The sequence below is a fragment of the Crocodylus porosus genome, unplaced genomic scaffold, assembly GCF_001723895.1.
Source record: "Crocodylus porosus isolate Cpor-Errol unplaced genomic scaffold, CroPor_comp1, whole genome shotgun sequence".
In the NCBI taxonomy this organism is placed as follows: Eukaryota; Metazoa; Chordata; order Crocodylia; family Crocodylidae; genus Crocodylus; species Crocodylus porosus.
The window spans coordinates 32341902-32356164 of record NW_017728943.1 but is presented as its reverse complement, the minus strand read 5'-3'; the positions used below and the strand labels follow the sequence as shown (position 1 = coordinate 32356164).

At 40.2% G+C, this 14263-nt stretch overlaps 1 protein-coding gene across 1 annotated transcript in view; it reads left to right on the top strand.

Moving 5' to 3' along the window:
• Positions 1–14263, top strand: part of SEL1L2 (SEL1L2 ERAD E3 ligase adaptor subunit) — a 56380-nt gene that overhangs the window by 17099 nt on the left and 25018 nt on the right. The window contains exons 3-8 of the mRNA XM_019548556.1: positions 5445–5498; positions 5602–5661; positions 5751–5832; positions 9600–9754; positions 10997–11053; positions 13947–14015. Coding sequence (XP_019404101.1) covers positions 5445–5498; positions 5602–5661; positions 5751–5832; positions 9600–9754; positions 10997–11053; positions 13947–14015 — 477 coding nt within the window. The remainder of the gene's footprint in view (positions 1–5444; positions 5499–5601; positions 5662–5750; positions 5833–9599; positions 9755–10996; positions 11054–13946; positions 14016–14263) is intronic.

Here is a 14263-nt window from a genome sequence, read left to right as displayed (position 1 = left end):
TCTCCTTTCTCCTGGAATCATCAGATCTTGGAAACTGCCCTTCTTGATGATGAAAGCTGAACCTGGATCACTTTACAGCCTGTTAAAAATACACTGCAAATAAGCAATTGCTATAGAGTAGAGAGAGGCAAACCCTTTCTGTAAGAATTGGTCAGAGTAGCAACTTATAGTTCACCAAATTGGCAGTGTGATGTGTCATTAATTATTAGTGCAGACATGCAATGCTTTTAAAAAAGCATCTTTTGAATTAAGCATGGTGGAGGCAATCATAACTGAGTTGTTATAGGTATCCTTATCTTAAATGCACAAAATATTTTTCTTCTCAAATTTTCCAGAAAATAATCTTATCTCAGCCTGAAAGTATGTATGCTGAGTTTTAATTTTCATCACAAAAATGTTACAGTCCAGTGACTTATCCTAAAATTAGCATTTAAAGCAGAAACAAATACAGCTTAATTGTAGAATCACAATATTTTTAAATGTAGAGGCCGCGTCTACATGAGATGCTGACTGCACAGTAACCAGCATCCCTGAATGGCTTCATGGTGATGCTGACTGAACAGTAGCTCATTACTGCTGTGCAGTAGTGTTGCATCACGCTTTGCGGTGCATGATGCTACTGTGCAGTAATAACGAGCTACTGTGTAGTCAGCATCTAGCGTAGATGCAGCCAAAATGCTATTAGTGCAGCATTATTTTTAACATAGATAAAACTTCAACTAATGCAGAGTTATAAATGGCACATGTCTTATGTAGAGCCATTTTCTACCGCTCCGTCTTTTTGTATGTTCATGAGCTTGGAAGTTGACTCACTAGGATAAATAGAAGAACACAAGATCCCTTGTAACAATGAAGTCCATGCATGTGCCTCAAGGAGTGCATATACATAGCTCGTCTGTCAGTTCCTTTGCTCCCATACAACAAACATTTTGATACCACACTGTTTGCATTATCTTTCCCACTTAGTGCTTCGTGAGGACAGTGCTTATTTCAGTGTCTGAACTTACACATTCTTCATGGTCTTATTCTTGTTTTTAAAAACAAAAACAACACAACAAAAAGTTAATTCCAATTATAGATGTCACCCCCTATCCAGTGACTGGTTTAGGCTAATGTAGTGAAAACTTGAGATAATGAAGTTTATTAACAAAGGATGCATTTAACAAAAGTGGAAAGTTAACTTCATAAATATTTCCCTTTAACATACAGTAAACTCTCTGGTAACCAGCACCTTACAAGCTGGCATGCTCTGTTAACTGGCATGCCAGCTTGTAAGGAAAAGTGAAACCTGAAGTGCCCACCATGGGGGCATGCCGGATAACAGAGCTTTTACTGTAGTAGCCTGTCCTCAGGCCATCTGGCTTTCCTCAGTTTCTGTTATTGATATAGTTCAAATAAATCACAATGCATTTACTTTATTGGCTACTGACTTCTGAATCTGTGGCCCTTTAAGGCCCTTGTTCAAAGCCTAATGAAGTCTACAGAAGTCTTTCTACTGACTACATTAGGCTTCAGGTCAGGAATTTGGCACGCTCTAGAACAAATGATTGCTACTTTAAGGAAGAATTTAGATGAATTTAGGAATCAAAAGACATGTAGAACATTGAATCAGTAGTATTAAAATATCTCATGCTTACATAGAATCATAGCTGTCACAATGATGTGTCTTCTGAAACCTCTGCCCAGGCAAACCACTCTTGTCCTCCACCCCAGAAATCCTGAAGGATTTCATGTTTTCTTACTCTCTCACATATGTGGGATACACAGTCCTTAAATTTAACCTTCTCCCATGGTTGGATCTAGAATTTTGAAGACGGGGTGTAGGTGGTGTGGCATTACATGTAACACAATACATATTTTTCTCCTGTTAAAAAGAAACTAAGAACTATACTAATATGCCTAGAGCTATAATATTAAGTATAAGGTTGAAGCAAAATCAAGTATATATTTTTTGGAACGTCCATTAATTTGCTACATCGTATGTCTTGTATAAAAAACCAACAAACTTGGCAAAAGTAATCAAAATATATTGTTAAATCAGTCCTGTAATCATTAGAATGAAATGTACTGTGAAACCCATTCAGATTCATAAAACAAAATCTAGCCTTCTTGAACATCATTACTGTGTATCCATACTTCACTGAAAGTTATTTCCATACCCAAGTTAATGTTTTTACCTAGAGTTAAAAACAGTCTTCAGGACTATAAAATAGGAGTTGCATTACCAGGAGCACACAGCAGAATTGCAGAAGAAAGGATCGCTTGATTAATGGAACATCAAAGTCATTAAAAAGGAGAGAGGGGATTGTTAACACCTGTGGAGTGAAGAGTCTAGAAGGAATCAGATTGATTATAATGAGCCTTGAAGTCAATTGGCTCCCTCACTGCTACCTAAATAGAAATGTTGCTGCCACTGCCAGACAATTGATTTTAAACTTTGGGTGGACCAGGATTCAAAGTGGGATGCAACTGCACCACTGGATCCACTCCTGTCTTCTCTTTACTTATTTTAAGAGGAAGCATGCTATATATTCATCTTGCTCACAGGACAAAAGCAATGCTGTTTTTGGAAACAAGTGACCAGTTCACCGAGTGTTGAACTATTTTTCAAGGTTTTGGCTACTAGCAGAATTCCCTAGTTGTGAATTTAAAAGCTTGGGAGAGGGATATCAATCCACTGAATAGTAACAGAACGCAGCAAAATTGTTTTGCTTTAATCTTTAGATTGATTTTTTTAAATTATTTTTATTCTGTAAAAGATTTTGGATTTTTGTCAGAAAACTGGAAATAGATCACTTTATAGGAAAAGTTTCATATACAATTTTGGTTTAGTAAGAACCATTTTTTTAATCTTATTATTGCTACTAAGGCCTAACTTGAGCTAATGGTGCTCAGCTTGAAATCAGTTGTGAAACAAGACCTATGTTCTTCTATTCAGGTTGTGGTTCTTATTGGAGGAAAATGTCTTTGTTAATTCAGCAAGACATTCAAAATAACCGATTTGGCTTTTTGGATTGTTTATTTAAAATGGGGAACATCTACATAAGACATTTACTCTCAGTAGACTAATTAGCTGCACAGTAATTGTCTTGCTGTCTACATGTGCACCTTTATTAGGCTGGAGTAAACTAATTTACTCTGCAGCAGGACAGTACTTGCAAATACAAGTATTATCCTGCTGTAGAATAAAAAACTCTGCAGCAGCACACATATATCAATTCACAGATGTTAGGGTCGGAAGGGACCTCAATAGATCATCGAGTCTGACCCCCTGCATAGACAGGAAAGAGTGTTGGGTTCAGATGACCCCAGCCAGATGCCATCCAACCTCCTCTTGAAGATCCCCAGGGTAGGGGAGAGCACCACCTCCCTTGGGAGCCCATTCCAGACCTTGGCCACTCTAACTGTGAAGAAGTTCCTCCTAATGTCCAGTCTAAATCTGCTCTCTGCTAGCTTATGGCCATTATTTCTTGTGACCCCAGAGGTGCCTTGGTGAGAAGAGCCTCACTAATTCCCTTCTGTGCCCACGCGATGAATTTATAGGCAGCCACAAGGTCGCCTCTCAACCTTGTCTTGCAGAGGCTGAAGAGGTCCAGGTGCCCTAGTCTCTCCTCGTAGGGCTTGGCCTGCAAGCCCTTAACCATACAAGTGGCCCTTCTCTGGACCCTCTCCAGGTTATCCATATCCCTCTTGAAGTGTGGCGCCCAAAACTGCACGCAGTACTCCAACTGGGGTCTTACCAGCACCCAATAGAAGGGAAGTATCACCTCCTTGGCGCTGTTTGTCATACATCTGCTGATGCATGATAAAGTGCAGTTAGCTTTGCTGATGACTTCATCACACTGACGACTCATGTTTATCTTGGAGTCCACTAAGACTCCAAGGTCTCTTTCCACTTCAATGCTACCAAGCAGGTCATTTCCTAGGCAGTAATTGTGCTGGACATTTTTCCTCCTAGGTGCAGCACTTTGCCTTTCTCCTTGTTAAATTGTATTCTATTGTTTTCTGCCCATTTGTCCAACCTGTGAATTGGATCCAATAATGTGGATTACTTAGTAAATTTTGCCACTTTCTTATAATTAGTTAATGCTGCTTCATGGTTCCTTGGAACATAAAGTCCTAACTAATAACGATATCCCTAAAACAAACAGATGAACAAAAAAGTCCTTTGCTTTGGTTATTTTGTAGGAAATAAGAAATAGGGTACTAAATATTTAATTTAGTACCCTAAATGTCCCTGCCCTCCAATGTGTCCACTTCTCCCCACAGTTTTGTATCATCTACAAACTTGGACAGAGTACACTTCACTCCCTCGTCCAAGTCACTGACGAAGACATTGAAAAGTACCGGTCCAAGGACTGAGCCCTGCGGGACCCCACTGCCACATTCTTTCAGGTTGATACCTACCCATCCACTACCACTCTCTGGGTATGACCCTCTAGCCAATTTGCCACCCACCAGACTCTTAACTTGTTCACCAGTATGGGGTGGGATACCGTATCAAAGGCCTTCCTGAAGTCTAAGTAAATGATGTCAACCCCTACTCCTGTGTCCAGGTGTTTTGTAACCTGGTCATAAAAAGAGACTAGATTAGTCAGGCATGATCTACCTAGATGGTGATGGGGCTGGTTGGGACATGAGGGTGCTTCAGTGTGGGGGCTGCCTGCCAGTTAGGCCAGCACTGAAGCACCCTCCTGCCCTAGCTAACCCTCCTACAGTACACTGAGTGATGAGGGAGCAGCCCTGGGCTGGCAGGCTGACCCCCCAGGTCTCCTGCCAGCTGGAGCTACTCCAGCCTGGCTCAATGTGCTGTGCTCCTGGGTACACATTCAAACAGCAATAAACTCCAGAGTTTATTGCCCTGGAGTTTATTGCTCCTGGGCACATATTCAGTTGGCTCATGCAGGAGCAATAAACTCCGGAGTTTATTACTTCATATTAATTGCACGTGTAGATGTGCCCACAGTGGTCTAAAGTGAATTTTGTCTTGAGGCATCAGTTATATATGCCTAACTTACCCACCTGACTGATAGCAAAAACAACTACACAGGGCACATGTACACGTTTATAAATGCACAGTAGTTTCTGTGCATTTAGTTTAGTACTTGTTTAATGAAGTACTAACTAAATGCACAGTAACTACAGTTACCATGCAGTAGTACCAGGACACAGTTTTTTGTGATGCTTACTGTGCAATAGCCTAATAACACTGTGCAGTAGCACATTAACACAGTTTTTGACCAGCACGCTACTGCACAGTAGCCTAATACTAATATAAATGTCTCATGTAGAATTTAGTGAACAGATTATATTTATTAAAAATTCTCTACCTCTTTACTGAACAAGAAAACAAAACAAGTACCATTAATTTCTACTTGTTTAGGCAATATGGTTGGCCAGAAGTAAAAAAAGTGCTGAAATTTGCTTTTATTTTGTGTTTGTAGGTATTAGGATTTATGTCTTCATATGGCGTAGGAGTGGAGTATAATCAAGCCAAGGTAAGAAAAATAGATATACTAGCTTTTTATCATTTAATTTTAAAGAAAGGACTGCTAGCTTTGTTTATTCATTCCTTGTGTTTTTTTTTTATTACTGTTTTAGGCACTTCTGTATTATACATTTGGAAGTCTTGGAGGAAACTTGATATCTCAGATGATCTTGGTTTGTAAATTAAATATTTAGTACCCTATTTCTTAGTTCCTACAAAATAGCCAAAGTAAAGGACTTTTTTGCTCATCTGTTTGTTTTAGGGATATCGTTATTGGTTAGGAATCAACGTTCCAAGGAACTGTGAAGCAGCATTAACTAATTATAAGAAAGTGGCAAAATTTAGTAAGTAATCTACATTATTACTATTGTCATAACTAATTTTATAAATGTAAAAAGTATGAAAGGCATAGAAGAAACAAATTCTCATTCCAAATTAATAACAAGATAGAATGTACCAACCTTTGGGGTCAAGTGCACAGGTACAGCACTGTAGTAATACTAATAGGAGCTGTGCACATAGTTCTAGGGGTTGATTTTCACCTATTATTATTGGTAGTGTTGGAGTGATGTTGTAGCTGTGATGGTGCAGGAATTATGTGAGAGACCTTTTGCAAAGGTCACTTGATGAAGAATGTTTTGCATTCTAAAGTTTGTCTAACTTTATCTCAACCATGCATTTGGTTCAATAAAAGATATCACCCAGAAAAAATTCATGTGTAATAGGGTCCCTACCTCATCACAGAAGAAAAGAGGGAGCCAGGGAGTAGCTGGCTGGCTTTAGCCCCTGGAGAAACTGATAGAGGCAGAAGGCCCTTTAATAAAATTGCCACACGCTCCAGGTATGGCCAGCACAGTACGGCCAGTGATTAATGAGCCTGGGGTGGAATTAAGGCATCAGGTGACCCAGAGAGAGGGTTAGAGACATAAGCCCAGAGCCTGAGGGAAAGCAAGCGAGCTGATCCTGCAGGCTGCAAGAGTTAGAGCCCTGTAGAGGAGAGGGCCAAGGAGGACTGGCCAAGGAGGTACAAGTCCAGACTTCAGAGAGCACTAGGAAGCCCTTGCACCAAGTATTTTGGGGTCTTGCATTGCCACGGTGCGCTGTTCCCAGGGTTGGGGGAACCTTTCATTTGGAAGCAGATGCTTGTAGTTTTTCACTGGTGTTGCGATTCAACTGGAGGGCCAGATTTTGACTGTAGAGGATGTGGAGGCTGCTGAGAAGGGTGCCAGGGGCACCCCAGTTCCTGAAGCCTTCAAGGAGGAGGTGGGCCACTGCTGTCAGCAGAAGGGCAGTGGCATGAGATATAAAAGACTGGGAACAAGCCCAGAGCCCACAAAGAGTGAGACTGGGGCTGAGGGGCCCAGAGCCCATGAAGAGTGAGGCTAGAGGTGGAATCTGGGAACCTAGGGTCCTGGGATACTGGACCTGGGTGGAGGCCAATCCAGAATAAAGTGGGCCAAGGCTAGGGGGCCTCAGCTCAGATGAGGCTCTAAGACTGGAAGTGAAAACCCCAGCCCTCTAGGAGCAGCCTCCCTGTTCAATTATAACACCTAAGCATGGTAGGTGAGACAACAGGGAGGGACCCTGAGAGGCCAGAGGGAGTGAGCAAGGTGGGATCCAGGCAGCCACAAAGGGGTGACTTTGCTGCCCTAGCATTGGATGCATTACACTTTGCCTCTCACTTCTATTGTTATTTTAATGGTATGATCATTTTGTAGCTTTAAAAGATAACTATGGAAGTATTGTGGAAATATAGTAGGAATAATATATTTAAGTCACTTTCCACTATGAGCTTGATTTTGACTTCTACATACTCATAAGTGCTGAATTTGCCATTTCCTGAACTATATGAGCTTTCCACCCAGTCACACCAGTACTGTATTGTGTGCAGTCCTAAATTGCATGAAGAAGTGAGGTGGGAAACAATTTTCCCATCCTACAAAAGCCTGAGATTTAAAAAAAAAATTCTGGTTGGACATACAAAGTCCTTTCAATGCTTTTAGTGAAAAAACAAAGGCATGAATTTGGCTGAGCAAGGTCTTGAATTTAGTCTCACCTATGAGTGCCATAACCACTGGGCTCTTAGCTGTCTTCTTATTTTGATGGGAAATGCTGTCCTCTACCCAAGTGAACCATTGCTGACAAAAGTGATATTCATCTTTCTGCAAAAAGGTTCCATTTTTAAAAGTTGGCAATATTTGATGAAAAAACTATTTCACTTCAAAATTCTGTCTCGCTTCTCAATGCATTCACTTTTTGTCACTACAGAGTTGTACCTCTGACAACTTTCTGCTAAGCATCTTTGCTCAAACCTGACTCTAGAACTTTTTTAAGCTTATGAGATTCACAGTTAAACTAACCACAGATATGGCTTATACTTTGTGAAGTTCAAGGGAACCACATTTAAGGCATCATAGAAATTAGGCCCATCTAGCATAGCTATGCTTCATGAATTCACTAGTGCTTCGAAGGGTAGATGGTAGGTTGTATCATAGATTTTAAAATTATATTCTCTTGGGACAGGGTGATGACCTCCAGTCTGTAAGTTGTGGACAGAGAGAAATGTGAAAAAAGGCCACGTACAGACATTCAGTTTCTCCTGACAGAGTCGCTGTTCTCCCAGGAGACACCGCAATTTTTCTCCCAAAACAAAAATGGTTACTCAGAGGAAAATAACCTGGGAACAACCAAGGTTAAATCTTTGCCAGGAGAGTTTATCCTGGGAGAGCTAACGTCTGTACAGGCTCTGAGACAAGCTACAGTATAGTCTTCCAGAATCTCCAGGTGTTTCGCTTTCATTCCCCACCTCCCCCAGCTGATGGTGCATCGCTCACTGGACTACTTCTCCAGCTGAGCAGGGAACAGAACACCCCCCACTTCACAATCCCCACACTGAGCTGCAGGGCCGCACAGGCTGAGCTGTGCACTGCTGCTAGTCTGTCTCCAGGTAGGCTAATGGATCCTGCAAAGCATGCTGAGATGCATGCATAGGAGCTGTGCAGCATCAGCACTACAAGCTCTCTGCTCTTTAGGGGCTCATCATTAGAATTTCTGTTTAGGCATCTCTGGATAAGTTTTTCTAACAAGAGAACAAACCTGGGAGAATTCTCCTAGATCACTTGAATGCATGTATGCAGCCAAAGTTAACGTCTGCATTGATATAACTTCCATAAAGACCTTCTCATGCATATGAAGAAACAGAGGTATAATATTAAGATCTAATTTCTGGTAATAGAAAGAGGCCAACAACTTTTCCTATGATCACTTACCGTTTTTTATAATTAAGGCAACATCAATGAAATATCAAGTGATCATAGGAAAAGTTTTTGACCTCTTTCTGTTACCAGATATATTTTAATATTATACTTCTATTTCTTCAAATGCATGTAAAGGTCTTTATGGAAATTGTATAAATGCAGAAAAAAATGGCACGTTGTTGACAGAAATGCAAGTTAATTTGATAAATATGGTTGTGAATTCCCAAGTCAGCCCTACTGGACTTCTGTCCACATACCATAGTAGATACAGTAATGAAATGGCAGTTCCTAATGCAAAATTTGGCACTGCCTCTTCTTCCAAGCTTTCTACTTTTCTTCTGCTCCTCTCCTGTTGTTAGTTTTTTGTCCATTGTTATTCCTCAGCTTTTTAGTTCTTTTCCACTCCTGCCTTAGGAGGATTTTCAGTTGTCCTTTTAAACAGTTGCAGGTCTTCTTTTCATGTTTCCTCTGATTCTGCTGCTGTTTTGATTTCAGTGACAGGAACAGTACCAGTCATTGTTCCAGAATTAAGAACTAAATACAGCCAAAGAATAGTTTCTAAAAAGAGAAATGATACAACCACCATTGCCCTATTCAGTAGTTTTTCTTTATTTTTGTAAGCTAACAATGAGCTCAGTTAGATACCATTCCTACCCTTGTCAACAGTACAGTAACTATTAAAAGAAGAAAAGAGTTTAAATTCTGTGTTTCATATATGCCTTCTATATAATTACATAATCACATTTTTGCATAATTCAGGAAACTATATAAAACATGTTTTACCCATGTTAATCATTTCCCACTCATTAAATACAATTCTGTCTCAACTCTTAGTTTATAATTTTTATTAACAGTTGCTGATAAATTAGGAAAATATGATGACATGCCAGTAGAAAAAATGAGACTGATGGAAAGATCAGAAAATATGAGTTACAACAATGTCTTCTTAGATTGGGATGTACAACAATACTACAAGTTTTTGGCTAAAAGAGGAGACACACAGATACAGGTGATTTATAAAGATGAAATCATGTTTTTGTGAAAAAATATACTGACTTACAATACTAGATGAATTAAGGTTCAGACCCACAAAAGGACTTAGAGGGAAGCAAACCACATAATTTCAAAAGTGATCCTCAAAACCCATACCTGGGGTCTACAGGTATCTAATTATTCATGAGTGAAGTTCCCACATTGATGAAAGTTCTGCCTTTGTGCATCTGCAAACTACTCTAGACTGAGCAACTTGTTACCTTTCACAAGGTAAAGTCTGATTGGGACCCTCAAACTAAGTGGTCCTCCTCCTGTCTTTCCTGAAGAGCCCACTCTGTTAGGTAGGCTCAGAGCACCCTATTACATACCTACATGTATACAGTGCATACAGAACACTGCATCAGCTGCTGTTTTCATTGCAAAAGCACAGCAAGAGGATGGAGTAATGATGTTTACTTTTACTAAGTGTTAAGAGTATTTGCCAATACTCAATGTGGAAGACCCAAGTGAAATTCCTTTCTTTCCCTGAGGATTGAAACCCACAAGTCCCATCTCCCAAGAGAAAACCGTTCCACCGGTTATAAACTAGTCTAGAACAGGGGTTCTCTCATTTCTGTCTCCTAAATCTATTCCACCATGTAGAAAAGAATTCAAGAGTCATTGGGCCAGAAGCAGAGGAAGCAAGAAGGATCTTGACTCTGTAGCCCAGTGAGAGAGGCACTCAGTACCCTGCAAGCACATATGCATTTGACACTGAGCATTCAGAGCCATAACATAATCCTAGCCCTAAGTATTTAAGTCATACTGGGCCATAGTAAGGACCACTGTAGTCAAAGAGAGTAGGATTTGGGCACATAGGAAGTAGATACTGGGGATTTGCCACATGACAGATGGACAAAAGTGTCCACATGTGTAGACCTGCTTACAGAATTAGGGTTTGGGGCTGTAAACAATTCAGGCATGGACCATGCATTTACAATGCCTATCACAATGGGGATCTCATGGTTGATTATGTACTTTGGGAGTCATCATAATGTAGAAATAAAAACACAGTTTTGTGGGTTAAGCCAAAACCTTTATCACCTTCATTCCATTAAAGAAACACTTTCAAGATATACTACTGGCTCAGAATTCAGTAATTAAATACTTCAAAATGCTTTAACTCTATGCCAATAGGGGATTTGCGGTATCTATTTATGGGATTTCACAAAGGTAGAGAATATTACTGAAATAAAATATTTTGAATAATTATTTCTAGGTGTATCTTGGACAATTACATCTTGTAGGAAGGAAGGGAGTAGAAAAAGATCATTCTGTAGGTATACTTTATAAAAGTTCAGTATTAAGTTTTGTGATATTAGTCTTCCCTACTATCTCTTTATTTAAATATATGAATATTTTAGAGTAAACCAAAATAATTTAATTCAATGGACTCTGCATAAATGAGATTTGCATGATATACTACAATATTTTATTGGGTGTCCTTGCAAAGGTAGATGGGTCCTGATTCAATCACTGGGCCCCATGATTACCTTAGAACCCCAAAGCAGCTAATAAAGTACCAGGGAAAGATGTTTTTTAAACATATAAAGTAAATGCAAACACTTCTGATTTGCCCTGAATATCTTAGCCTATGCCTACATACAGTTTCTTGGAAACAATTATTTAAATATTACCAATCACTATGAAACAGAGCAAATGACAAATTTTAATGGAACGGTTTTCCACCACAAAATGCAGTTTTGCCAAACAAAATAATTAATCAGAATGAAACTCATTGCAATTCTTTGGGATAAGTTTTTGATGGGAACATTTCATTTCAAAAAGGAAAAGAATTTCTGACTTGTATATTATAATAATTATATTATAGCTTATATTAAAATATTTTGTAGTATTGAAACAAAATGATGTTCCAGAATTCATCTACAAACATTTTAGATATTTTGATTTATTTTATTCCAATTCAGAATGAAACCAAATTCCAAAAGGTCAGAACATCCCACAGGATAGAAATTTTACTTTCTGAGCCGCTCTAGCACTGTGATTTGAAAAAGGTCAGCTTTATTGCTGATGCAACTCTGCTGGGTTCAAGTTACCTGAATGTACAAGCATAACCAAACTCTGGATAAAATTAAATCCAGGAACTCCATCTCATTAAACCTGGCATCTACAGCTGCTCAGAAACAAAATGATGGTGATTAATGACCAGTTTCAGACCCTGATCAGTATCAGGTCCCTATAGCATCTAAAACAGAAAAGACTTTAAAGGAAAGAGGTGTCAGCTATTCCATATCCAAGGCTGGGAAACTTCTCAGAATATTTTGGTAGAAACAGCCAAATAACCATGAAATCATTAATTCAAAATTTTCTACTGGAAATAACATGTTATGGTACTTCAGGGTTTTGTTTCTTCTTGTCTCTTCCTTTCCTTTTCCTGTTTTCAGCACCCTTTTCTTCCTGATTTTGGCCTTCTTGTGCTAGTTGTTTGCTAAGTTGGAAAAAATGGTGCCCCCTCCATGCATTAATACCTGGTTAACTGAAATAAAAATCACTGCTTTTTTCTCTTGTCTTCTGACATGCTGCGTACTGGACACTGGCAGACTCAGGTCACCTGTGCAAAAGTTAGTGAATCAAGTGACCATGTTTGGGTGTTGTAAGGCAAACACTTTCTAACCGCAAAGTGAATTCTACTGTTCAGCAGTAGTGTAACTAGGGGTGGGAAAGCAGGGCGCCAGCTCAGACTTAGATGGGGAGAAAATTGACAGCAGCCATCACTGCCAGCCCACTCTGCTACTCTGGGTGTACAGATTGCTTGCTAGGCATTTGCTGTTCAGTCTTGGGAAAATGCACAGCTCTGAGGGCCTTGTTACACATTACACTGTTAGCCACTCAAATGTCGATTGGTGTAAGTTGGGGTGACCAAAATGTGGCTCGGGGGCCAGATGTGGCCTGCCAGGCCATTTTATCTGACCCACGGGGCCCCTAAAAAATTTAGAAAATTAATATTTACCTGCCCTGGGCTGCCTGTCATGCGGCCCTCGATGGCTTGCCAAAACTCAGTAAGCGGCCCTCTGCCCAAAATAATTGCCCGCCCCCGTTATAAGTGCTGGTTCATGTTTGGATCAATAACACAATCCAGCCAGCAGGGACCTGGAGGACTGAAAAGTAAGAAGAATACCGCACTTCCATTCTGGGCTTACCTCTTGCCCCCTGGGGCTCCCATGGTCCTCCCCCTACCCCCAGGACTCTCCCTCTGCCTTCTCTCCCACTTACTTGCAGCTGACCATGCTGTCTGTCCCAGGGGAGCTGGTAGGGAAGGGTAACCCTGCCTACCCAACCGCTGCCACTAAGCTGCTGCTCTTCTCTAGGTTGGCAAGGACTTTGAGGCAAGGGACTTTTCTGACCTCTCATGGCACAGTGCCCAGAGCAATGGAGCCCCGATCCAAATTCCAGCATTGGATAATAGTACAGTACTATTATTTAAAAAATAATGATGAAGTGACAAATTAAACATCAAAATCAGCTCTCTCTCCCCAAATAAAAGCAGACCCCAAGCTGCCAGAGAAAGGAGGGAAGTAGAGGAAGGTTCCTTTCTACTCTGTTCCTGTAAGGGAAACAATTAAATCAGTCTCTTACCTTCCTGTTCCTACTAGCAAGATGGAAAATGAGACAATTTCTGGCTTACTGGGTTAGTGAAGTCTCCAGAATGCAAAGATCTGAACAGTTGGGGAATAGGGAAGGAATGTATTTTAAAGTCAAAAGGATAATACTTTTGAAAGGTAATTCATATTTTGAGGAGTATTAATATTTCTTTCTTATGTTCCCATAGACTCAAACCAGCATTTGAAATATTGATTTATATGGTCTCAACAGTGACAATCTGGTCCTGTTCTGAAGGCTGAATCCTAGGCAACTTCTGACTACTGCAGCTGTCACACACCCGTCATATCAAATTAAGCCCTTATTCTACAGGAATATTAATTGGGATTGCACGTGCACAATCATATAAGCCTTCTATTTAAGTTTTTGCACATTCAGGATCAAAATATGTAAAACCATTTTTAATGTCCTGATGCATTTTTGGTCCATATGAATCAAGGGATGGCATATTGCATAGTAAAATATTGCCCTTGTTTAATATTTATTTAATTCCGCCCCCCACCCCTGCCCCCTGAAAAAGTATAACTTTGTCTTTGCTTCTTCTTCAGAAAGCTTTCTACTACTTCCTAAAGGCGGCAAAAGCAGGGAATGCTAATGGTATGGCATTCCTGGGAAAGGTACCTATTGCTTTTGTAATTAACTTAAGTAATTGCAAGGGTTAAGAAGTAGAGAATGGCTAGAGCTAACACAGTCATCCAGGAGAATACTGGTACAAAGACCCCTGCTCCTTGCACATTGTGGGCGCATCCAGATGTGCATGGACATTTAGTTCCCCAGAACAAGTTCTTGTCCCCAGGGAATGCCCATTCCACGCATGCTTTGGTGTGCAGCAAGTTGCCTTGGGTGCGTAGGGGAGGCTGGGACC